Source organism: Pan troglodytes, chromosome 15 (genome assembly GCF_028858775.2).
Source record: "Pan troglodytes isolate AG18354 chromosome 15, NHGRI_mPanTro3-v2.0_pri, whole genome shotgun sequence".
NCBI classification, from domain to species: Eukaryota; Metazoa; Chordata; class Mammalia; order Primates; family Hominidae; genus Pan; species Pan troglodytes.
In genome coordinates, this window is record NC_072413.2 from 64,938,921 (window position 1) to 64,965,601 (window position 26,681).

Consider the following 26,681-nt stretch of genomic DNA (forward strand, 5'->3'; position numbering starts at 1 on the left):
GACCTGTATTGGAAATGTGGACTGTTGTCTTCAAGGCCACCTTTTTTGTCTATTTTTCTTGATTACCCATTTACCTGGTTGTAAACATTTTATTCATTTTCAGAGTTCTGGTAAAGTTTATTCTGCCTGTTTTTGCCAATTTATTTTCTGCTTTAGTAGAGTGATGGAATTTTGGATTTCTCTACTCTGCTGTTTTCACTGATGTCACCCAGGAAGGATTCCTTTTAAGACACAAAAACCACTAACCATAAAGGAAAATATTGATATATTTAGCAACATTAAAATTAAAATATTTCGTTCATCAATAGACATGATAAAGTAAGGTAAAAGACAAGCTACAGAGTAGGAATAGATATTCACACTAGATACAACTGCTAAAAGACTAGTTATCCAGAATAAATACTAAAATCTAACAATTTAGTAAGAAAAGAACAACCAAATAAGGGAAAAAATGGGCAAGGATTTGAACGGGGACTTCACAAGAGAGAAAATCTAAATGACTGAGGAATGTATGAAAAGGTGCTCACTCTCACTAAGAATCAGAGAAAGGGAAAATAAAACCATAATGCAATATTGTTACACACCAACCAAATTTTTTTAAATGAATAATACCAACAATGCTGGGTGGAACTGAGTTGTAGGATAAGAGAAACTGTTACTATTCTTTGTGGACAGATGTATAGATTGGCTTAACCAACTTAGAAAATTTTTAAAGAAGGTATTCATACCCTATAACCAACCATTCTATCCCTGAATGTGTATATGTATATACATATCTCCCAGAAATTTACTCACATGGGTATCATAACACCCATGGGTTCATAGTGGCATTTTTCATAATGTCCTCAACATGAAAACAATGCAGTTGTCTATCAACAGAGTAATCTATATTCACTGACTCCTTTTCCTTACCTCCAGTTTTTTTCTTGACCCCTTGTAATCAGGTTCTGTCTTCATCAAATAATGAAATTTTCTTTCAGGTAACTAATTACTACCATCCTGTTCTTCATAATCTAATTCTTCACCCTTTTTCTAGTATCTGTGTTGACATATTCTTCTATGTTCTTCATCTTTAGAATCTCATTTATTTCTGTAACTTCAACAACTGTATATCTGCAATAATTTCTAAGTCTGTATCTCCAGCATAGGCAGTTTTTTTTTTTTAAGATTGGGGCAAAGATTTGTTCTAGACTATGTAATGAAATTGTAAATTTATGTTTACTGATATTAACTGGATCCACAATGGTAATTGAAAATTCTTTTGCCTTACCCATCATTTTCATTCATCAATGCATTTTTTGAGAATTTTACCACTCTCCTAAAGTCATCTTTATCACTTTTACTTCCCCTTATTCTCATCAATAAGGCCTCTCCTGCAAGCACCAAAAAAATAGTAGTAATAAATATCTGTGTCTTTTACCCACAATTTACTTTGCTTTATCATGCCTACTCAGTTCCTCCATTTGTATCTACTCTTTTTACTTAACTGGTAATTTCTTTAATAACTGGATGTAATGGCTTCTTTTCAGCTCTCTCTCTCTATTCCTATTCTCTCCCATATTTGTTTTTTTTTAATCTTGCAACTTTCTTCTTTTTTCCATTGCCTTGATACTCACCCATCTCGATTTGCATCTTTTTTCTCTAATAGTTTCTTATGATAAGAACACCAAATAATTTATCTTCCAAACCAGAATGCTTTTGAAAATGAAAAGAGGTGCTGTTTGATAATTAAGCCAGCATAATAGGTATAATCCTAGATTGTTCAAGGAAAAATCAGATGTATGGTTACCCCATACATCCTTATCTTAGAGATCTTATCTCCCTTCAGTTTGTTTTCTTTTGTTAACTTTTAATATGAATGTTACCTCAAATTGTCAGCCATCGTCTTTTGTTCTTTCACATATTCTCTGCAGGTGATCTGACACATTTGAATGACTCAAATTACTACCTCCATTGATAATTCCCAAATTATATGTCCTAACTTTTTCCTGAGTTCCAGACTCATATACCTCATCAAATAGCTCCAGATTAGTAGCCCGAAAGTACCTAGCCACAAAATTTAAACTTATCTTCTCTCTCAAGTATCCTGATTTTTAATTTACATTGAGGCATATATACACACAGAGATATGTAGTGTATATATGCAGTTATGTGTATAAGTCTGGAGATATATATCACACACACAGAGACATTATTCGTGCAGTTGCTTCATTAGATATTGGACATAAAATAGTAGCAAAACACAGTTCCATCATGACAGTGCATTCTCATATGGGAGACAGACATTGATCAAAGTATCACACGTATAAATGTTGTGATACTTTCTGTAAGTATGGTCATTGCTATGAAGGAGAGGGATGTGATGTCATATGAAGTATAAAATGGATATTTGACCTTCTTTTAAATACATGGCCTTTTTAATTGGATAAGTGGCAACAAATAGCTCTTCAAAATTAGACTTTATTTCTTGGAAATATTTATCACAATTCAGTACTCAAATATGTTAGCAAATGGAGTCGTCTTGCTTCTCAAAATTCCTACTGCTTTTCATACTATTTATGACTATATTGTTTATAAACCATATAAAATTTCAAACACTGAAATGGTGGCAATATCTTTGGAATTAAGGATGTTGGTATAGAAACTAAATAAAGGAGCTTCTATAGAAATAGCATTAGTTTTGTGAGGCAGAAATGATGCATAATATTAGGAATACCTTGTAGTCACAAAGTCTGGCTGTTTCTTCTTTTCACATAGTAAGTGATATTTGTTGATTAAATGTTAATTGCTTGTCTTTTTATCATATGTTTCAAGTCTTGCGTGCAAAAGTTGAAAGTCCTCATGTTCCCATTCTTAGAAGACGTATGCCCGTTACTGGTAGCCCAGAACATGAACTAAATTATGCAAGGCCTAAAGTAATAAATTTATAATCAACATATATTAATAATGTTAAAAATAATCTACAGTATTAGTCTTTATGTTTGTATATTTTTAGAATAATGATAATTACATTAGTCTTTACTATGTTGATAAGTATAATAATAACAGTAATAATAACCAACACATTAAATATTTACCACTTGAAAGTGCTAAATAATCTACACACATTATTTTACTTAACCCTTGCAGTATTCCAGTGAAGCAGATTCTATTGTTATCCTCAATTTTCAGATAAAGGAAGTAGCAATTCAAAAGGTATATCCATCAGGATCCTAGCAGACGTCAGATAGCATGCTTAAATAGGTAATTGAGGAGAGTTCAATAAGAACCTATAGGATGTACAAAGGTTTGGACAGAATTTAGGGAAAACCACAAGACATCATGGAATGCCTGGGATTAGTAACAGTGGGAACCATTAATGCTTCTACCTAATGGGGCAAAGGGAAGGAGTACTATTAGAATCTAGAGAAAGAGCTGTAAGCCAGAAGGGCAGTCTGACATGAGCTATGATCTTGAGTTGAGTGACACAGCCAACCTTTGATGATCTGGTAGAGAGGGAGCTAGGAGAATAAATGCCAGATCTGACCCTATCCCAACTCAGTCTTCTGCCACTGCCACTGGCTGAACCCAGCTGGAAGCCAGGGCAGAAAATAATTTGTTGATGGTGTGCATACAGGTCAGCTTAGAGAAGAGAGGGTGAAAATGGTTGGAGACTGATCTGAAAAAGAAATGGAAAATATATAGGAATTAAATAGCTTGCTCAAGATTTCAAACTATTAAATGGCATAGCAAGTATATGAATGACCAATCCTTTATTCCTAACCACAATACTATACTGCCTCTCATATTAAAAAGTTTTATGAAATGGTACTTGCCAGGGAAAATACTTTAAATCTGAAAGTTTCTATTCTATCTCAAGTTGTTGGATGCATTTATACCTAACAGTAAGTGACACCAAATATGTCAGAGCTGAGCAGCAAAGAATGCTAAAACAAAGGGGGTCTTGATTCTACATGTTACTGACATTTTCAGAATATTAAACCATAGTTGTTCCCCTTGTTCAGATTCCAGACTCCATCATTTCTCGTGGTGTTCAGGTGCTCCCACGAGACACAGCCTCCCTCAGCACTACTCCTTCAGAATCGCCTCGTGCTCAGGCTACATCTCGCCTCTCTACAGCTTCCTGCCCAACACCAAAAGTAAGTACGGTTCCTTCGCATCTTACACCTGCTCTTCTATAGTAATCTGGGAAAACTAACCAATATTTCCTCCTGCTTGTCAAGGTTGGATTGCATGCAAGATTACACTGTGAAAAATGAATAAAGTGTAAGATAGTTCCCACCCATTGTGTCACAAATTGTCATATTAGGCCACTAGTAGGACAATACAGATTTCATTCAAAATGTCTTACTCCTACATCATAGCTAAGGGTATTACTTTCTGTAGCTCCTGTTTCTTTGTTGTAGATTTGTTATTTTTTAGTATACTTAACATTATAGATGTAAAGTTATTTGTTTATGCCGAGGATAAATGTACTTTTGGCCAGTAAACAGCAAGATTAACAAAATTGTGTCACCAAAGGGATTTCTTTAAACTTGTCCGGGCTGGGGTAGCTCCCTGCTCTAGTATCATTCCAAATTTTTTCAAACATTCATCTTGGAATGTTGCTGCCTAATATGTGCAAACAAATCTAAATTTATTAGAAAGAAAGTTTTAATGCCAACCTTTGGGAAGAGGGTAGAAGTTTCTTAGTCTTTTTTTTTATAATCTGTCACTGAATTATATAGGGTGAGGAAAGGATGAGACACTTATATGCTGTTCACATCTTTGTATACATGATAAATTAACTAGCAGACATTATTACTGCTGTGACTTTCTCCTGGAATGCTCCTTGCCTGATTAAGTTAGTCATTTGTGCTTTCAAGTTCTCTATGTGATGGTTGCAATATTGGTATCAAAAGATTAACAGTAACATTCCTTATTATTTAATAAGACATGATGTTAGACACTAAATTTGTTTTAGGATTCTGACAGTTAATTTTTCAAATTATAGTTTTTTCTCTGTCATCAAATTTAAGGACCTGTATAGCTGTCTTCCTCAATTCCATCTTTTCTATCAGTTTTGTGAATGTTATAATTTAATTTGACTAGAAGGGATCTCAGTTTCTGATGTGAATAGTGCAGTTTGTTTTACATTACTTGTTACAATCTTCTCAGCAATGTTTCCAGTGTTACTGTTGTATATCATTATTTTTAGATATGTGTCAAAAAAACTGATATTAATTTTATCATTTAAAAAACTGAGGTCCTAAATCTTCAATAAAGATAAACTATAAGAACATTGTAGACATTAAATGTATGCCAGTGCCATTTGGGTGCCAGTAAGCTACATTTTCAAATGCATAAAAGCAAGGAATTCTTAAAACCTGAATTAGATGGAAGAATCTCATCTATGTCTTTTATATTATTAAAGCAAAGTAACTTACAGTTTGACTGCATTAAAATCCAGTTGTACCAGCTAAACTCACTTGTAAAGTCTAGAAAATATTTAAAACTAAAACTTAAGTTCACTATAAGATGTTTTGTTCACTGAATATTAAGACCTAAAAGTTGGGAATTCAGAACTATTCAAGGCATAGTTTCTTTTCCTTAATAATATGCTGAAATCATAAATATTTTTTGAAAATATTTTATGCTAAATTTAATTATACATAGTAGTTCTTGAGTATTTTTATAACTTTGTAATTATATTTTAGTTACAAAGAGGATATTAAATAAAATTTGAAAAATCACTTGGTACTTCCAAATTCACCAAAGTAAAATTCTGAAAAATAATAATGTTAATATTCGTTAAATTAATTTGCTTATTGCAGAACTTTAGGAGAGCAAGTGGCTTGTCTTGATATTTTTTCCTTAGTTAACACTTAGATGTTCAAATTGACAGTGAATTCATAAAAGCATTATATCTTTTTCTAGGAATAAGATTATATTTCTTTTGAATAATTTTGATCAGCACTAGAATGTATACCTCAAAGATAAAGTTATCACTCTGGTGTAATTTTTAATATACACTTGAAATGCTGAATTAGAATATTAATATAATAAAAGAAACTAGTTTGAATGTTGATATTTTAAAAGGAGTTAGTCTATTCCAATTAGGCATCTGGAAATAACGTTTAAAAAATAAATTAAAGGACAGAAGGAAGTGAAATTTGTCTTTCTAGTAAGAAAGGTCTCATAAATCATAAGACTGCTTACGAGAATCTAAACTAGGTGCTTTTATAAGTGCTTTAATATCAGTGACAAATATACTCCTTGTCTTCATGGAGTTTACAATTTAGTCATATATTACAGGTTGAGTATCCCTAATCCAAATGCTTGGGACCAGAAGTGTTTCAGATTTCAGATTTTTTCGGATTTTGGAATATTTGCAGATACTTAAACCAGTTGAACATCCCTAATCAGAAATCCAAAATACTCCAGTGAACATTTCCTTTGTGCTAAAAAAGTCTCAGATTTCAGATTTTCAGATAGGGATGCTTAACATGTAAAATAAACAGGTAGATAATAACTTTAATAATTATAATTTCATATTAATTTAATAATTATAATTTAAATACAATACATGCTAAGAAGAAATGAAAATGTTATGGTAGTAGAAAATAATAGCAGGGGAACTTCATTTAGATAGGGTGAGTAGAGAAGACCTAACATTTCACCAGGGGCGTGAAGAATGAATGAAAACCAAATGTGAGCTTTTGTGCTGTGTGGAGGTTTTAGGAATTATATTGATCAATAATGACCACTTTAAAGGCAGGTGTCACCAATCAAGAACTCTTACACTAAAACTTCATTAGTATGTGAATAGTCTAATTCAGTGATGTCAACAGCCAATTTCAAATATCTGTTCTTTTTTATTTAAAATAATGAATCTTTTTGCCTTTCCTCACTGAGTCAAATATCAAGACCATAGATTTTAGCACTGAGCTCTGTTTTAGGTGAATTCTTTATTTTAATTTTTTAGCATAAAAATTTGGGGCCGAGAAGTCCAAAAGCAATTTCGGGGTTTCAAATTTGAGATACTGGGTAGACAATAATGTTATTAACTATACCAAGGAATAAAAGAGAAGTACCAAGTCTTGAGGGTAAAAGAAAAGAGTTTAGTGCATCTTGATTGGGAATGTGTTTAATCTGAGGCATATGTGAGACAACCAAGGAGTGATATCCAGCACAAAATTGGAAATACAATTTGAGTTTGAAATTCTTATTTTTACTGCATCTTGGTTATGATATTTATAACTCAGTACATATTAGTGTTAGCCAAATCCCATAGAAATCCTTTCTACATTTCAAATTCGGCATGCACAGATTTTCATGCACAGAAATGTATGTGCAAACGTATTTTGTCTACATCAGAAATACAATATAGTTTTGAATGATCGGTACTAGAAAGAGCACTTGACTTGATAATAGAAGATCTGGATGGAAATGCTTTTTTCTCTACCTCATAACCACAGTAAATTAAGCAAGTTACTTAACTTTACTGAGTTTTGTGTCTATTATTTGACTGACCATCCTTACCTCTACAACAGTGTTTATTAACTCATTAAATAATTCTTTGCCTGGTAGTAGAATAGCAACAGTGAGCAAGTAGACATTGTTCCAACTTCTACAAATAGATCAGACAACTAAAAATTAAAATAAAGCATAATAAATGCTAGAATTGATTATCAAGAATACATAATATTATGGAAATAGCTACCAGAAGCATTTAACCAAGTCTTTGTGAAAACACAAAGGGTTAAATAACCAAGTTATGATTCAAAACTAACAGTTCCAACCTTTCCCTCTGTAGCTTTTTATCATTGGGCCATATGTAAGCTGAAACACTTCCTGTCCATCTGCATGTGTTAATCCATTTATTTAGGTCAACAACTATAATAGTATAATATTATAATAAATATTGCAATATATCTATATTGCAATATATCTATATATATCTATATATCTATATTGCAATATATCTATATATATCTATATATAGATATATTGCAGTATAACATCCTAAATTATATATTGATCGTTTAAGATTCTCCAGCTATAGTGAGAACAAAATCTATAAAACTATACCAGGTCTTGATTTCTTTTTGTTTTTTTTTGGTACCGTCATTACAACCTAATGAAGATAACCATGTATTATCTTTTCTAAACAATTCTTCATAGATTACATTTTCTCCAGCAAATTTGTTTGCTGAAATTATATCGTATATAGGGAAAAGTCATTTCTCTTTTATATCATATATTTTCTTTTAATGAAATCTGACTGAAATGAGGAATGATTTTCACTCCTCTTGCTTTATGACAGTGAAGTATCTTTCAAGAACAAAGTTGGGATATTTGACTTTCATTGTCCTGAGTAAAATAGTGCCTAAGTCAAATAGTACATAAATTATATTTAAAGAAGTATAGACAATATCTAGACTCAAGTTGTAAAATAATGATAGTCTTCTAAAAATGATTTGCTGGAAGAATAATTCTGTAATTGATAAATTCTCTTTTAAAGTGAGCATGATTCATAGCTTAGATGAGTGCTGATTTTCAATTATGAAGGACAGCAGCATCTCTATTTAGAAATAAAATCAAGGCCGGGCACAGTGGCTCACGCCTGTAATCCCAGCACTTTGGAAGGCTAAGGCCAGTGGATTGCTTGAGGACAGGAGTTCGAGACCTGCCTGGCCATCATGGCAAAACCCCATCTCTACTAAAAATACAAAAAATTAGCCGGGTGTGGTGGCACATGCCTGTAATCCCAGCTTCTTGGGAGGCTGAGGTGTGAGAATTGCTTGAACCTGGGAGGCGGAGATTGCAGTGAAATGAGATCAAGCCACTGCAGTCCATCCTGGGCAACAGAACAAAACTCTGTCTCCAGGAAAAAAAAAAAAAAAAAAGAAAGAAAGGAAAAGAAATCAAGAAGCTTAAGGCAGAAAATAATGATTACAGCAAAAAATAAAAATTTTTCAAACTTTCAATTTACCATTCATTTTAGATGTTATTAAAATGAAGAATATTTTTAAACACTAATTTTATTATCGTTTTATTCCCTAAACATGTGAAGTTTGATTTTGAGTAAGTAAATATAGTCTATAGTCACATATGTTCCTGTACCTTAAAAGTTAGCAAAGAATTTTGTGCTTAGAATAACCAGCAAGTTGTGGTTTTTTTTTTTTTTTTTTTGCTCTTGGGAAGAAAATATAAATACTATCAATATCTAATTGAAGTTATCAATATCTAAAGTTTATACAACAATTAAAATGTAGATGTATTGAAATATCTTTATATGAGGGATATATACCTTTAATCCACAAATGTCTAACACTATATTCAAACAAAATATGTAATTATTACTTCTTTGTAGGTTTCTCTTACTGTCCTTTAAGCAAAAGAATTTAGATTGCTCTGGTTAAGTTATATTCTTAACTCAGGGTTTTTAATGTATGAGTCTGAAAGGCAGTGTGAATTCCTTTACCTATAAAAATGGCACTGCTGATTCTATATCAGCATAATATTTTCTCTGGGATGTTTTCCTAGTAGTGTTAGTTTTTACAAAGTATTGCATATTGTCACTATTTTCCTTTGTGAACACCAGGGTGATTATGTGATATGGCTAGGTCATTGGCTAAACCTGGGTTCCCAAGTCTCTGGAGAAGCTCATAAAATGGCCATACTTCCAGCCTAAATCAAGTCACTAACTGGTGACGGGAAATTATTTTTTTCCTATTTTTAAGAGCCTAACCAAAATCAATAAGACTATACTAGACATCAAGCTTCTTTGCTTTTGCTGAAATTATATCAACATTGGTATGACAATATGTTCAGCTATTAATGACATTATAGAAATAGATTCTACACATACCGTCAACACACAACAAAAAGGTTGGAAACCAGTGAATTAGTGAGATCAAAAATACATTCTCTGAACAAAAATATGTTTTCTTTTGTGAACATTTACCTCATCTGGGGGGTGTTGAGCAATAATATTCTCTGCATTATTGGTTAGATCCAGCATTTCTCAAACATACTGGTCTCCAGACCCCTTCATGCTTTTAACAATTATTAAGGACCCCAAATTACTTCTGTTTATGTGGGTTATATCTAACAATATTTGTTGTACTAGGAATTCTGAGGGCCAGGCGTGGTGGCTGTAATCCCATCACTTTGGGAGGCCAAGGCAGGTGGATCATCTGAGGTAGGGAGTTCAAGACCAGCCTGACCAATGTGGAAAAACCCTGTCTCTACCAAAAATACAGAATTAGCCAGGCGCGTTGGCACATGCCTGTAATCCCAGGTACTCAGGAGGCTGAGGCAGGAGATTCGCTTGAACACGGGAGGCGGAGGTTGCTGTGAGCCAAGATCACGCCATTACACTCCAGCCTGGGCAACGAGAACGAAACTCCATCTAGCTAGAAATAAAAATAGTAAAGCCTTTACATGTTAACATAAACAACATATTTTATGAAAAAATAAGTATATTTTCCACAATCAAAGAAAATCTGAAAATAATGGCATTGTTTTACATTTTTTCAAATATATGTTAATATCTCGCTTAATAGAAAATAGCTGGATTCTCACATTTGCTTCTGTATTAAGTCTGTTGTAATATGTTGTTCTGATTGAAGAATAAACAAATTGAGCCTCATATAGATATATAGTTAGAAAAGGAAGGACTATATTGTTCACATTTTTTTATAATTGTGGATGTTCTTTGATACCATACCAAAAATTTACAATTTTTAGTTTAGTAAAGGTTAGTTGAAATGTTGAATCTAAAACCCTGGCTAGGACCATTCCATACTCACACCTTAAAATCCGTTGGTCTGTCTTGCACTTCAAATGGATCTTTTACCCAGGCATGATTTTGGAACACATATATTGGTCATTTGGAAAATATAAATTCTTCCAAAAGTTGACATATTTTGTTATATTATATCAAAAAGTCACCTTCATTAATATAATCACCAAGCTCATCTAAAAAGTCTGGAATGTACTGGAAGCTCTTAAGCTCATAGTGGCACATAGACATTTTCTAAGTTCTAATTTATGCTTTGAAGCTAGAAATTGGGTTGGGCGTGGTGGCTCACATCTGTAATCGTAGCACTTTGGGAGGCTGAGGCAGGCGGGTCACTTGAGGTCAGGAGTTCGAGACCAGCCTGGCCAACATGGTAAAACCCTGTCTGTACTGAAAACACAAAAATTAGCCAGGTGTGGTGGTACATGCCTGTAGTCCCAGCTGCTTGGGAGGCTGAGGCAGGAGAATCACTTGAACCCAAGAGGTGGAGGCTGCAGTGAGCCGAGATTGCACCATTGCACTCCAGCCGGGGCAAAAGAGCAAGAGTCTGTCTCAAAAAAAAAAAAAAAAAAAGAAAGAAAAAAAAGAAAAAGAAAAAAGCTAGAAATAGTATTACTGGCAAAAAAGCAACAAATAGTTTTTTCTTAAATTGACAGACTTTGTTTATTTTTGAGAAAATGTATACCAAACATCTAAGTCTGAATAATAATAATTAGTTATTTCATTCTTTCAAGTAAAAATGGTATTCTGTATTAAAAACTAGCTATTCAGCTTACAACTCAAACAATTGCATAAATAAGTGATTTTCCTTGAGACAACCACCATCCTTTGGTATGCAGAAGTATTTTGTTCATACTCCCCATTTTGTCACATTCAAGTCTCAAGTTTTAATTAATTTAATTTTCCCATTTTGTCACATTCAAGGGCCAAGTTTTAATTAATTTTAATTAATTAAATTTAATTTAACTAATATTAATAGTAAATTTAATGTGTATTAATATTGTCATATAATATTGTAATTACTCATGTAAATGTAAATATTACATTGAGGATATAGTAAATATTAAATTTACTATGTCATTGAGGACAGTATTTCAAACTAGCTTTTTTAAAAAGAAAAACAGAAGATGGCAGTGAATAGAACAGTGATTGTTCATACTACTTGGATCTACTGCCTTAATTTATACTAGGATGTCAATCCACCATTGATTTTGTACCATCAGTGCAAATGTCAACGTAGCAAAAAAGGCAAATAATGTCTGAGTACTATTACTAAAATAATTTTGACTTTGTCAAGCCCTGAAAGGGTCTCCAGGACCCTCATGGGTTTGTGGATCAACTTAAAGAACCATTGATAAAATCAAATGAGCAAACTGGCTTATGTTTCTTGAAAATATTCTGGATGAAAATGATGGCTATTGAATCCTTTATATATATTTTTTTTCCATAGAAGCAGTATTATAGTGGTATACTCAGTCCAAGAGATCTGATCCTTTATGTAAATGACTACCGGTACCATGGTTAAGCATTATAAATAGTTTACCTGTCCTCTGTGATCCAGGTTAATCCTAGGGCAGGGAACACCTACACCTCTCTGATTCCAATGACAGACTTCATTAAATTTTTGAAGATATAAGACCAGAAGTTATAATTCCCGGCTAACTCCATTCATTTTCAATGTGGTATTACTTCTGCACTTGGATAACAACTAATTTTCCCCAGGATATTCTGTCTACTAATAGATAACATACAAAGCCCTCTTTTAAGAAATAGGCCAGACGTGGTGGCTCACACCTGTAATTCCAGCACTTTGGAAGGCCAAGGCGGGTGGATCACCTGATGTCAGGATTTAAGACCAGCTTGGTCAACATGCTGAAACCCTGTCTCTACTAAAAATACAAAAATTTAGCTGGGCGTGGTGGTGGGTGCCTGTAATCCCAGCTACTCGGGAGGCTGAGGCAGGAGAATCGCTTGAACCCGAGAGGCGGAGGTTGCAGTGAGCTGAGATCACGCCACTGCCGTCTAGACTGGTGACAGAGCAAGACTCTGTCTCAAAAAACAAAAAAAGAAAAGAAAAAAAGAAATAACCTGGTTGTTGGCAGATAATTCTATTGAGTATATAACTGGGGATAGCTCATTTTTGAAATCAGTTTAGAACATTTAAAATGTGGGAAATTCAAATAAAAATGCAAATTTTCACTGTTTTCTAAAAAGTCAGATCAACATTGCTGGCCCACCACTGATATAATACTCTATATCAATACTCAGCTAATATTCTTTAGACCCTCCAGACTATTTTACTCACTTACATTAAATGCCTGACTCCTATGGACATTTAAGTAACTGATTTCTGCCCTAATTCACTGTTATCTAATTTCTCCTCCTTTATAACATGTTTGTTTGGGGATTTATTCTCATTTGTTAGCGAAGCAGAATTTTGAGACTTCAAATAAAAGACAATTCCCTTACACCCTTTTCTAATGAGAAAGGCACTACCTAGTATGGGAAAGAATTTAATATTTTGATGAAACTAAAATTACACAATAAAGCATTTTAACTATTTTTGGTCTGTAACTTATTTTCAATAGTTTTCCTCTGATGTTCTGCTGGGTATGTAGGATTTTACCTCGATTTTTCTTTTTTCGTTCATGCAAGTGTCCCCTTTGTTTTTCATTATAATTATCATAATGATAATTGAAAATGAAACTTCCCCATCTATTTCTAATTATTTAATGGTCACAGAGCTATGTTTATTACTGAAGCTAAATGTAACAACTATGAAATGTATAATTGCCACTCTGAAGTCTAAACTTGCAAATGAAATTTGATATCTGAGAAGATATAGCAAACCAAAAATTGCTAACTGTAGAATTAACATCTTATAGCTAAGACAGACTGTAAGTGGTATAGTTTCTGTATAGTTTCTTTTTTGTTTAAAAAAAATGTACTTACTCATTTGGAAAAAATTTTTAAAATTCACATAAAAAAGTTCTTATAAAATACCCTTCATAAATAACCACTGTTAAAATTTTGCTATGTATCATTCTCTTATGTTTTTCTATGCATTTAAATTCTTATCATACCAAGAAGGCAGTGATTAAGAGCTCAGTTTCTGGAGTCTGACAGGCCTGATGATGAATCACTTAATACATGTGTGGCTTTCAAAAAGTTACTTCACCTCTATAACCTTAATTATCTCATCTGTAAAATGAAAAATAATGATACTATTTGCTTCATAGGGTTGTCTTAAGAATTTAAGTTAAAAATGTATATAAATCACAGCACAATGATTAAAATATAAGTACTCATTAAACAGTAGCCATTATTATTAAATTGTCTATAGCTTTTAACCTATCTTGCTTACTTAGTAATATGAGCATCTTTCTATGTCATGAACATCTTTATATGTTGTAAATTACCTTCTACAATATTACTTGGATTTTTTGATATTCTAATTGATAGATGTGACACAGTTTTTTCACCAACCCGTATTTTGGATATTTTTGTTGTGTCTTATTTTCTAGTTTTAAAAACAATGCTGTAGATAACCTTTCAGAAGTTAAAAGTTTTGGAGTCATCTCTTAATCAAACTCAGTAACTTCTGTTATTTCTACTTTTATTGAAAGTATATGCAGAACTTTTAGGTCTAAGATTTCTATATTTTACATTGATAGCAGGAATAGATCATTTTTGTGTCTTCATGAGTTTAATGATATATTGGAAGAAGCAGTTTTTAGCATTTGCATTTGACTGATTTACTGGCAGACATTTAAAAACTATAAACCCAAAGTCGTCTGAAAAGCTAACAAGCTTGAGTGTGTAAAAATATTATACTGCGAGGCACAGCATATTGAGTACCAGCCCTAGGCTACCATATTATAACTTTATGAGGGCTGGGCACAGTGGCTCATGCCTATAATCCCAGCACTTTGGGAGGCCAAGGAGGGAGGATCACTGAAGCCCAGGAGTTCAGGACCAGCCTGGGCAACATAGTGAGACCCTGTCTCTACAAAAAAAAAAAATTTAATTAGCTGGGCATGGTGGTAAGTGCCTATAGTGCCAGCTACTCAGGAGAATCACTTGAACCCAGGCGGTTAAGGCTGCAGTGAGCTGTGATGATGCCACTGCACTCCCAGCCTGGGTGACAAAGCAAGGCTCTGTCTCAAAAAATAATAAATAAATAAAACTATGAGGACTAGTTGACCTCAGTTTCTGTTATTTGTAACACCAAGATATTAAATAACCTCTAAAGTCCCTTGTAGGCTTATAATTCTTTTCTTTTGAAATAGTTCCAATATCAACTAAAAAATATTTTTAAGCCCTTCTCTCTCTGATATTTTATTAATCTCCAGTTAATACAGAATAATTTACATTTGTTTATCTTTTGCATTCTGTTCTAGTACATAAAGTACTAGAGACAGAGATTATTAACAGAAAATGTTCTAACTTCACTTAAGATCTTTTACATTTAGGTAAAGCTTGTCTCTGTTAAATGAAATATTGATTTCTCTCGATATCCACTCTAGTTTTGTTCAAGTTATGAGAAGATAGGGAAGTGAACTGTTGAAATACAAGAAATTGTGAAATTAAGAATACTAGCATTCAGTATAATTAAATAGCTTTGATTCATTTCAACTGTTTTTAATTGTTTGGGACATATTTTGTATAAAACAGCCCAACAAATATAAGTGGTCCGTCCCATCATTATTTCAGCAACAAAATTTATTAGATATAGGCATGATTTAGAGCTATTTAATATCCCATTTTGACTTTAATATAGAGTACATCCCATAGTAAACTATCCTCTGGATCTTCATATCTCACAATGATACATATTCTAAAATTAGGTATTTTCTGGCCCAAAATTTCAGGATTATCTCCCTACTCGTTCTACTTTTTTTAAAGAGAAAACACAGAGTAATTCAGAAATTCATTGAATATTTCAGTGAATATTTTTAAATGCATATTATATGTCAAATACTGTATTAGCTATTGGGGATACAGCAATGAATAGACATTTTAACCCTGTTCTTAAGGAGCTTATAGTGGTAATATGTGAAAATAAAATATTTACAAGAAATCTACCATATACAGGGTTGACAACCTCAAAGAGCTCTTCTAATCCAGTAGGAAAAAGAAAAAAAAGGATGAGTAAAAGGTAAGCATAGTCATTTAATAAAATAAATACATGCAGCACAGAAATATGTGGGGGGGGAGTACACTCTCACTAGAAATCTACTAAAAATGTAAAACAACACAAATTTTGATGACTATTTAAAAACTATAATCATCAGTACTGTAATGAGCAATGACATGAGTATTTCTTTTCAGACTAATAGGAATATAACCTTTCAAGCAATAAATTCGTATAACCTTTCATACACATGTGTTGTGTACCTGTGTTCTCTACTTAAAAAGTATATACAGGCCGGGCGCGGTGGCTCATGCCTGTAATCCCAGTATTTTGGGAGGCCGAGGCGGATGGATCACGAGGCCAGGAGATCGAGACCATCCTGACTAACACGGTGAAACCCTGTCTCTGCTAAAAATACAAAAAATTAGCTGGGCATGGTGGTGGGCGCCTGTAGTCCCAGCTACTTGGGAGGCTGAGGCAGGAGAATCACTTGAACCCGGGAGGCGGAGGTTGCAGTGAGCCAAGATCGCGCCATTGCACTCCAGCCTGGGTGACAGAGCGAGACCCCATCTCAAAAAAAAAATTATGTTTTAATCAGTCATTTTGTCTCTAGAAATGTATCCAAAGTAAATTATTAAAGAAGCCATCTCAAACTATGTACAGGAATTTTTATCACAGCATTATTTATATTTGTGAAAAATTAGAAATAATTTTAATGTGTATGGAAAATATCTTGTATTAATAGTACACACATATATAAGTTATTCTATAACCTTAAAAATCATCTCATTAAGAATATTTAATGACATGAGAAAATGCTGAAACTACAATGTATAGTTTAAAAATTAGTAAACAATACTGTGTAGGAATAGAATAGCAAATTATTTCACAATATACATTATTTTTAAAACCAGGAAAATATACATATCTGTTTGGTTTTTGTTAGTGTATTTTTTTTAGATAGGATCTGGTAATTACACGGATGTCCTTTGGCCTATTTTTCAGATTTGTAGCCAAACTTAATAAAGCCAACTAGAGTTATTTATACCTATATTTACAGGCATACCTTGGAGATATTGTAGGTTCAGTTGCAGACCACTGCAATAAAGCAAAAATTGCAATAAAGTGAGTCACACAAATTTTTCGGTATCCCAGTACCTGTAAAAATTATGTTTATACTCTCCTGTAGTCTATTAAGTGTGAAAAGGATTACGTCTAAAAAAACACACTGTGCATACCTTAATTAAAAAATACGTTAGTCCTAAACCATTATTACAATCATCTGAGCCATCAGCAGGTCATAATCTTTTTGCTGGTAGAGGGTCTTGCCTCAATGCTGATGGCTGCTGACTGATCAGGGTAGTGGCTGCTGAAGGCTGGTGTGGCTGTGGCAATTTCTTAAAATCAGACAAGTTTGCCAGATCGATTGACCCTTCCTTTCACAAGAGATTTTGCTGTAGAATGCAATGTTGTTTGAATGCATTTTTTCTACAGTGAAACTTCCTTCAAAATTGGAGTCAATCCTCTCAAACCCTGCTGCTGCTTAATCAAGTTTATTTATGCAAAATCATTTGTTGTAATTCCAACAAAGTTCACAGCATCTTTACCAGGAGTAGATTTCATCTCAAGGAACTCCTTTCTTTGTTCCTTCATAAGAAGCAACTTGTCATCTGTGAAAGTTTTATCATGAGTATCACAGTAATTCAGTCGCAACTTCAGGCTCCCCTTCTAATTGTAGTTCTTTTGCTATTTCTACCACATCTGCAGTTCTTTCTCCTCCACCAAAGTCTTCAACTCCTAAACATCCATATGGTTGGAATCAACTTCTTCCAACTCCTATTAATGTTGATATTCTGGGCTCCCATGAACCAAAAATGTTCTGAATGGCATCTAAAATAATGAATTATTTCTGGATGGTTTTCAATTTACTTTGCTCAGATCAATTATAGGAATTACTATATGGCAACTGTATAGCCTTACGAAATCTATTTTTAAAATAATAACATTTGAATGTTGAAATTACTTCTTGATCTGTAGGATGAAGAGTGGATGTTGTATTAGCAGGCATGAAAACATTATCTCCTTGTATATCCCAATCAGAGCTCTTGGATGACTAGGTACAATGTCAATGAATACTTATATTTTGAAAGGAATCTTTTTGTCTAAGCAGTGGATTTAACATATTTAGTAAACCATGCTGCAAAAAGATGTGCTGTCATCTAGGCTTTCTTGTTCCGTTTGTAGAGCACAGGCAGGGTAGATTTTGCATAATTCTTAAAGGCCATAGTACTTCCAGAATGGTCACTAATCATCGGCTTCCACTTAAAGTCAGCAGCTGCATTATTCCCTACCAAGATAGTCATCCAGTCCTTTGAAGTTTTAAAGCCAGGCTTTAACTTCACCTCTCTAGCAGTGAAAGTCCTAGATGACATCTGCTTCCATTTATATAAGGCTGTTTTATCTACACTGAAAATCTGTTGTTTAGTATAGCTGCCTTCATCAAGGATTTTAGCTAGATTTTCTGGGTAACTTGCTGCAGCTTCTACAGCAGCACTTGCTGTTTCACATTGCTCTTATGTTATAGAGACATCTTCTTTCCTTAGACCTCATGAGCCAACCTCAGCTAGCTTTCAACTTTTCTTCTGCAGTTTCCTCACCTTACTCAGCATTCATAGACTTGAAGAAAGTTACAGCCTTGGTCTGGATTTGGCTTTGGCTTTAAGGACTGTTGTGACTGGTTTGGTCTTCTATCCAGATCACTCAGACTTTCTCCATATTAGCAATAAGGCTGTTTCACTTTCTTCTCATTCATATGTTCACTGGCGTACCACTTTAAATTTCCTTCCAGAACTTTTCCTTTGCATTTACAACTCAGCTGTTTGACACAAGTAGCCTAGCTTTCTGGCTGTGTCAGCGTTCAGCATGCCTTCCTCACTAAACTTAGTCATTTCTAGCTTTTGATTTAAAGTGGTAGACATGCAACTATTCCTTCTACTTGAACACTTAGAGGCCACTGTAGGTTTATTAATTGGCCTAATTTCAATATTATTATGTCTCAGGGAATAGAGAGGCCAGCCCACAGAGAGGTAGAAAGACAAGGAATGGTCAGTCTGTGTAGCAGTCAGGGCACACACAGCATTTATCAGTTCAGTTCACTATCTTACATGGGCACCATTTGTGGTACCTCAAAACAATTGCAAAAGTAGCATCAAACATCGCTGATCATAGACAACCATAACAGATATAATCATAGTAAAAAGTTTAAAATATTGTAAGAATTATCAAAATGTGACACAGAGACAGGAAGTGAGCACTTGCTGTTGGAAAATTGGTGACGATAGATTCGCTTAACACAGGGTAGCCACAGACAAACTTTGAACTTGTAAAAAACGCAATTATCCATGAAGCACTGTAAAACAAGGTATGCCTGTATACCACAGCATTTTTACATCCAGGCTAAGCCAGTCTCTTCTTAATCCTGCTGGATAGAAAATTTTATCATATTTCAATGAAAGTTCAAAGATAAACTTTTTTTTGGTCTCATGTACAAATAATAAAAAAAATTAAGAACATATAATGTGCTGCCTAAAGGTTATTTATTTTAACCCACATAATAACTCTTTTATTAAAGATGGGTTTTATAATTTCTTTTTAGACAGATAAGAAATTTGGAAAAAATAATTTCAGTTTAATTATTCTCTAGTTAGTGAACAGGAAATAATTTATATAAAGGTCTAATTTTATATAGATTAGATTTAAAGGTCTAATTTTGTATAGATTATACTGTCTTGGAATCAAAACTATATAGAACTTTAAGATCAAAATTATAAATGTGTAATAAAATATAAATAAATAAATGCAAATGTTAATATATCATTAGACATCAGAACCTTTAAAAAAGATGATTTCCTGGCTGGGTGCAGTGGCTTACACCTGTAATCTCAGCACTTTGGGAGGCCAAGGCAGGAGTATCACCTGAGGTCGGGAGTTTGAGACCAGCCTGACCAACATGGAGAAACCTTGTCTCTATTAAAAACACAAAATTAGCTGGGTGTGTGGTGCATGCCTGTAATCCCAGCTACTCGGGAGGCTGAGGCAGGAGAATCACTTGAACCCGGGAGGCAGAGGTTGCGGTGAGCCGAGATTGCGCCATTACATTCCAGCCTGGGCAACAAGAGTGAAACTCCGTCTCAAAAGCAAAAGATTTCCTAAGGATAAAAATATGGCAGAGGGGTTTAGAGGATCTGTAACTTGCCACCATGATTCTAACTTTTGACTTCTCACTTCTTACTCTTTGCAACTTTCCTTGACCTTTTTTATCCTTTTATTAATTTAGTTTTATAATTGTATTTCCTTTCCTCCAGAAACACATTAGCAATTATTTTTCCTTGACACATTTGTATATTAATCACCTCTCTTTCATTTCTTTCTTCCTTCCTTTATACTTATCTTAATAAATCACAAATTAAAATGTTCTATGATGAGGCACCAGCTTTACTGAAAGGGCTGAATAATATAATATTATAGTGAAGTGAAATATTAACTTAATTCCAAAAGTACTTTGTTATTTATAGGAATTTGTTTAAATGTTGAGCTCTTAAGCAAAACTTTAAAAAAAGAATCTCTTTCTCCAAATCATAGCTACCAGAAACGATCTATAGCTGCCCCAATATATACTGAGTGATACTGGTTGGAAAATAATTTCTAAGAAAAAAGTTTTATTTCTTTTCATTGATAATCATAATTTTTTTTAAAAAGCCATGATATGGTATAATAAGGTTAAAAATATTAGTCTCAGAATAGTTCTGAAGGTAAACTAGATCTAAAAATAAAATGGCCAACTCCTTAGCACAAACAAACAGAAAGAAATGTTGGTTTAATCTATGTAATTTTATTCTAAACTGATACAAAATGTATTATGGAGAGAAGGGGAGAAGGTCTACATTCGTTATTCCATAGGTAAGAGACTAAATTTAATTAAACAACCTGAGAGTCAGAAGGTAATATCAGCTGTACTTTCATATTATTTATTGATGCATTCAGAAAGCCACTGAACTTCTCCAGACCTTGGTTCCCTTATCAGTAAAAGAAACACACAAAATATACAACATTTTCTAAAACATTTTCACTAAACATTTTGTAACTAAAGAAAAATATGAATGTATATACCCAGTGATATGTGAGTGTACCTTAATGCAGTTATCATAAGCCTGAAATTTCTTTGAAGTTTTGTATTTTATTTTAAAAATTAATATCAAGTTGATTTTTAAACTATGAAATATATGTTTGGTTTAATTAAAATACTACATTTACAATTATTTTTGGCAAGAGAAGTGAGGGTGGGGCTAGATAGTTTTCTACCTTGTTAATGGTAGAAATCGTTTTCAGTGAGCTCAGTTTTGGGAAACTGAGCTAAATCAAAGGGAATCAACACCACATATTAGTTTAGGATCCAGGCAATTTCTTTTGTTGCATAATATTACTAGAATCCAAATTCTTGGAAAAAAAAGTAAATACAAATGTCAAAGTCATTTTACTACAGGCCAGATCCTGGTAATTAATCACTGAGGATAGTTTCCCCAGTAATTAATCCCTGAGGAAAGATTCCCAGAATGTTGCAAAAGAGGTAATACAGTGCAACATTTTCAGAATATTTCTAAGGAATACTTTGTTAAATATATTCTAGTTGAGAGACTGAATAGAAGATTGAAGTGTTTTGGATCCCATGGATAATATCTTTTAACATCTTGGTAAAATACTTGTCAAAAGATTTCTTCATGATTAATGATGACATTTTTTGTTTTGCTACTAAATTTTGATTATCAATATATATAAGTAAACTAATAATCTCAATTTACTCCATAATCCTCACAATTATTTACATTCAAATCTCAGACTTTGTTTATAATGCCGTGATAGTACAATATAAACATTTACAGTTTAACCTCTCTTAGCTACTGAAAGTGTTTTGCTTTTAGAAAAGTATGAATAAAAATAGCTAATGATGTGAAGCTCTTATTATTAAGAATAGTAAAGTCATTCATCTTATCTGAATGCTAATCTTTTGTGATTTCTTTTAAATTCTTATCTAAAATGTAATAATCAAGCATTTGGCCGGGCACGGTGGCTCACGCCTGTAATCCTGGCACTTTTGGGAGGCCGAGGCAGGCGGATCACATAAGGTCAGGAGTTCAAGAGCAGCCTGGCCAACATGGTGAAACCCTGTCTCTACTAAAAATATAAAAATTGGCCAGGTGCAGTGGTGTGCACCTGTAATCTCAGCTATTCAGGAGGCTGAGGCCGGAGAATTGCTTGAACCCGGGAGGCAGAGGTTGCGGTGAGCTGAGATCATGCCACTGCACTCCAGCCTGAATGACAGAGCCAGACTCCATCTCAAAAAAATAATAATAATAATCAAGCATTTGGATTAGCTGTGAATTTCTTTTATGTATACTACCCCACTATAACTGATGATTAATGGAGGACTAAAATAAATAAGGACATTACATTTTAAATCTACTGATTTCACTTTTCTCTATTTCTCAAATTCTAGTTTATATAGACATCCTTTTCAAATTCTTTCTGAAGTTTTTCAGTATTAGGTATTATTGTTACCTGTTTCAGAAGCTGCAAAAAAATCACATGAAACTTGAATTGTAGCCATTTCTGGCTTTGAAAAACACCTTGGCTTTCTAAGGTTTTCCTCTTATGATGGTTTCAAAGACAGGCTTGTTTATAGAAATTTGAAATCAAGCATTGATGAGTGGTTTGCTCCCAAAGTCTCTATATAAATCAGTCTTATAATCTAGTTTTTACATTCAGAGTTTAGTGGTAACTGTCTTTTTTTCTTCTTATAATTCATTGTTTAAGTTTCTATACTTGCATTTGGAACTGAAATGGTACAGGAAAAATGTCTTCCATATATATAGTAACGTAAAATTTCTTCCACAGATGGAGAGAGACAGACAGACATAGTACATATACATACACATTCTGTTATAAGCATTAATTTTTTTCCATCCCATATATTTTCAGGCCTGCTAAGGAAATGCTACTTTAAACTAGAAATTAGGGACTGTTGATTTCGTTCTTAGATTTGTCATCAACTTCCAGTGTAACCTTGAAAAAGATACCTAATGTTGCTGAGCTTAATGTAATTTTAAGCCTTCTAGAAATAAAAGACAACATAGAAAATGGTGTTCACTTATTACTGTGTAAGTTCAGAACATCTTCACAGTTTCTGAAAATTTTCAGAAAGCCTCATGAGGCATCAGACTCTTATATTTTTATAGGAATCTACCAACTCTACCTTTATAATCTAGATATTGTGAATCTGCATTTAAGATGGAAAACAGCTTTTGATATAAAGATCTCAGAAATCAAAGAAAACAGCACAAGAGGATGAGCAGATATTATGAACTCACTCTGAATTCACTCCATAGGGAGCCCCTCTCTTACAGGTGCTGATGTTCTAGTTAGTATCCATTGTTTCTAAATTTGTCAATTCTGTTCCACTAAGAATAGTAAGAATTGGTGATTATCTTTTGGCCATAACATTTAGTTAATGCTGAAAAATTAGTAAAACTTGTTTATATCCAGTAGAGCCAAAAGTTGATGCAACTCTTATATAGCAATATGCTTTTATTCAAAACGAAAATTCCATTTTCTCAATATGATTATTCCTCAGCAATTTCCATATGCTATCAGAGATCTTCTAAAAGGGATAAGACAATATATATCCTGCTTCCAGGAAATAAAATTTTATAGGATGTTCAGGTTTCTATTATTTCTTGAAGACTTTAACTGGGAACTTTTGGCATCACACTGATATTTCTGCTATCTCCTAATATAAGCAGGAACATCACAGCTAACTTGACCTATGCTGGTCTGAATTGAGACCTCATTCTGGAATCCATAGTGTAAAACCACTTAGTCTGAAGCTTCCTATCCCCTTTGCTCTTCACCCTGCCATTTTTTTTATTGCCTCCCTCTTTATCCAAAACATTAGTTCTCATTAGAGCTCTATTTAAAAAGTACCTCCTCTAATAAAACATTTTGTGTTGAGAAACTTCCCTTGCTCATTTATGCAGTAATGTGAAATGAGTTATTTTGAAAAAAAAAGTTTTACTTTTCATTTCCCGTCTTACCCAAGATAGCAAATTTTCCAAGAGGAAAATTCAGCTAAAATAACTGAAAGCTTTGAGGTAGTAAATATATCTAACATTGGTCTGGCATTAAAATTTTCTGGTTGGGCAGCACAATTGTTTAATTGGGAATCTCAGTGACAGCTGAACAACCTCAATGCTTGGGTCAGCAAGCAGAGGAGCTTCACTCTGTCACCTATCAAGAATGATGCTTGTCAGGACTGATCTTTCCACCTACAGAGCATTCATGTTTCTAGTCATACCATTTATGTTTTCTAATATTACAATGGAATAGACACTAAAACACTAAGAGAGAAAAGTACATAGGTATATTTGTAATTCTTTGTTTTTTGTAAGCCAAATGCAAATGTAACACTACTCCAGATACTGCTTCATCAGAAGTCCCCAAGATAACCAAAAGTAAGTGCCAATTTCCTCATCTCAGGGATAGTGCCATAACAAAGACTGAATTCTAGGGACCAGCCTATTTGCAGAGCATGTCATACAGCCTCTGGGTTAGTTAACTCCTTGGCCTCCTAAGAGCTACCACAGAGAGTCAATTGATGTTTTTGCATGTATTACTTACTAATGTATAGAAAAATTTTTAAGTTCACTTTTTCTTTATTCTGTCTTTCTTACCCATCTTCCCTCATTGTAGCAAATTAGACGGCCGGATGAAAGCAAAGGAGTTGCTAGTAGAGTTGGATCCCTCAAAGTAAATATGTTTCTAACATTTTTTGGCAAGATTTCGTCTATAGCCTACACTTCTTCCTTTTTGGAGGGTGGTGGGAGGAAGGGGGCTTTTTCCATTTTTCACCATCCCATTTTTTTTATTTTAATATTTTTATTGGCTGTTGGGTCATATTACTTTTTTTTTGTTTCAGCTACACATAGAGCAACCAGCTGAAGGCAAGCTGCCAAATAACTAGCTTTGAATGGCACCACAAACAACAGAAAGGGCAACTGCCTCATTACAGGTGCCTATAATTTGGGGTTCTAGAATAAACCGTTCCTCTGATTGATGTCACTGTGTGTTAAGTTCCTGTTACACAGAGAACTAACATTTATTTTCAGAATATTATCTCCCCTTTTAACTTTTTTTTGTAAAAAAATAATTTTAATGTTATTTTGGTATCATCACCATTTATAGTTCATTTCAGAGAAAAGTTATTATGAGTTAACAATATGTATTCAATACACATAATCTTAAGAAATAGAAAGAAAGAAATTTTATGTCATGTAGTATAATGGGCCCACATATAGCTGACAGTAGTTATGCCCTCTTAATCCCCTCTGTTTTATTTTTTAAATTTCAAAAAACTGATACAACAACCAACAGAACCAGATACATACCTAAATGTTTGTCCCTTTGTGTATATAACCTGCTAATATACAATTGAAAGATTTCTAATTTGATCATCTTGTTTGCTAGTTGCTAAATATTTATTTGCTCAATATGCCTTGGGCACTCAGTACTCAAACATTTAATCATAATGAAAAGGTAAATAAGTTATCACTCTTATGAAACACAGACCAATCACATTTAATGCTGCCACCTTAAATGCAAGTTAGAAAATTTGCTGAATTCTAAAAATATGCAGAAGAATTACCTCACAAAAGTAATTGTTTTCTTATATCTCAATCTCATTTGCCCTAACAGCAATAGTAACTGTTAAATTAATCAAAATGCTAGAAAATTCAGTGCACTGGGATGTCCTAAAATGTAATGACTACCTTGAGGCCTAATATTCAATCATTTCAAAATTTTGCACACCTCCAATTTATTTCCATTTTACAATTTATGAAATACTAATTTCTGCACTCTTTCCTCTCCTTGCCTCTTCTGCCTTCTTAGCTTTACTTTTTTGTTATTGTTTATTTATTTGTGTGTGCGCACGCACATGAGTGCACATGGATGAAGGTGTGTTTGTATGTTTGTGTCCTTTATTTCAGAAAAGCCATCCTCTCTGTTCTCTAACACTGCTTTATAGTGGATAGCTATTTTATTAAAATGTTATTTCACCAAGGATAAGCAGAGGGGATGGGAAGTGTTAATAGTGTGCCTATTTCAAAAACTAGGCAATTTAAGATTATTCAGTCAGAAAAATGTGAGTTTATGTATCCTGATGATATATCAGTAGCATTCCTCACTGTCTATCTGTGAGGTATCATATTTTATCTTTGTCTTTAAAGGAAGATAAATCCATGAATGGTTTAAACTATGGATTATGACTCAAATTCAGGTGAGAAGGTACAGAACGACATGACTTTTTGAAAATTACTGAAGGTGAAATAAAGATAAAAATGGCATCCATAACTGTAGCACTATGTACTGTAAACTGGATTGTATGTGCGAGTGCGCGTGAGTGCAGTTATCTCCGAGTTCAACTTCTGGATGTATAGAACTTCAAGTTATAAATGTATGTTTATTGTTTTTAAGTGTATATACAATATGAGTATGTATATACACATATATATGTTTAAGAACAAAAGATACATTTTATAATTAAATCAGTTAATATGGATGCAGTCTTGAATCAAAAAGTGTGTTTGGGAAAGAAAGTCAAATTTCATAATATTTAAATATCTTTACTCCATGTTTCTACAAAATAGAAAA

At 33.4% G+C, this 26,681-nt stretch overlaps 1 protein-coding gene across 25 annotated transcripts in view; it reads left to right on the plus strand.

Annotated features, from left to right (window-relative positions):
• The window catches only part of GPHN (gephyrin), a 672,536-nt gene that overhangs the window by 452,438 nt on the left and 193,417 nt on the right, over window positions 1–26,681 (plus strand). For 18 of the 25 annotated variants that reach the window (XR_010151161.1, XM_063793562.1, XM_063793573.1 and 15 more), the window contains 2 exons: window positions 4,005–4,139; window positions 24,723–24,779. Coding sequence is in view for 23 of the 25 variants with exons in the window: in XM_063793562.1 (XP_063649632.1) it covers window positions 4,005–4,139; window positions 24,723–24,779 (192 nt within the window). In the remaining 2 variants the exon portion in view is untranslated. The remainder of the gene's footprint in view (window positions 1–4,004; window positions 4,140–24,722; window positions 24,780–26,681) is intronic. The other 7 variants (XR_010151162.1, XM_001135711.6, XM_001135627.7 and 4 more) reach the window with 1 other exon arrangement.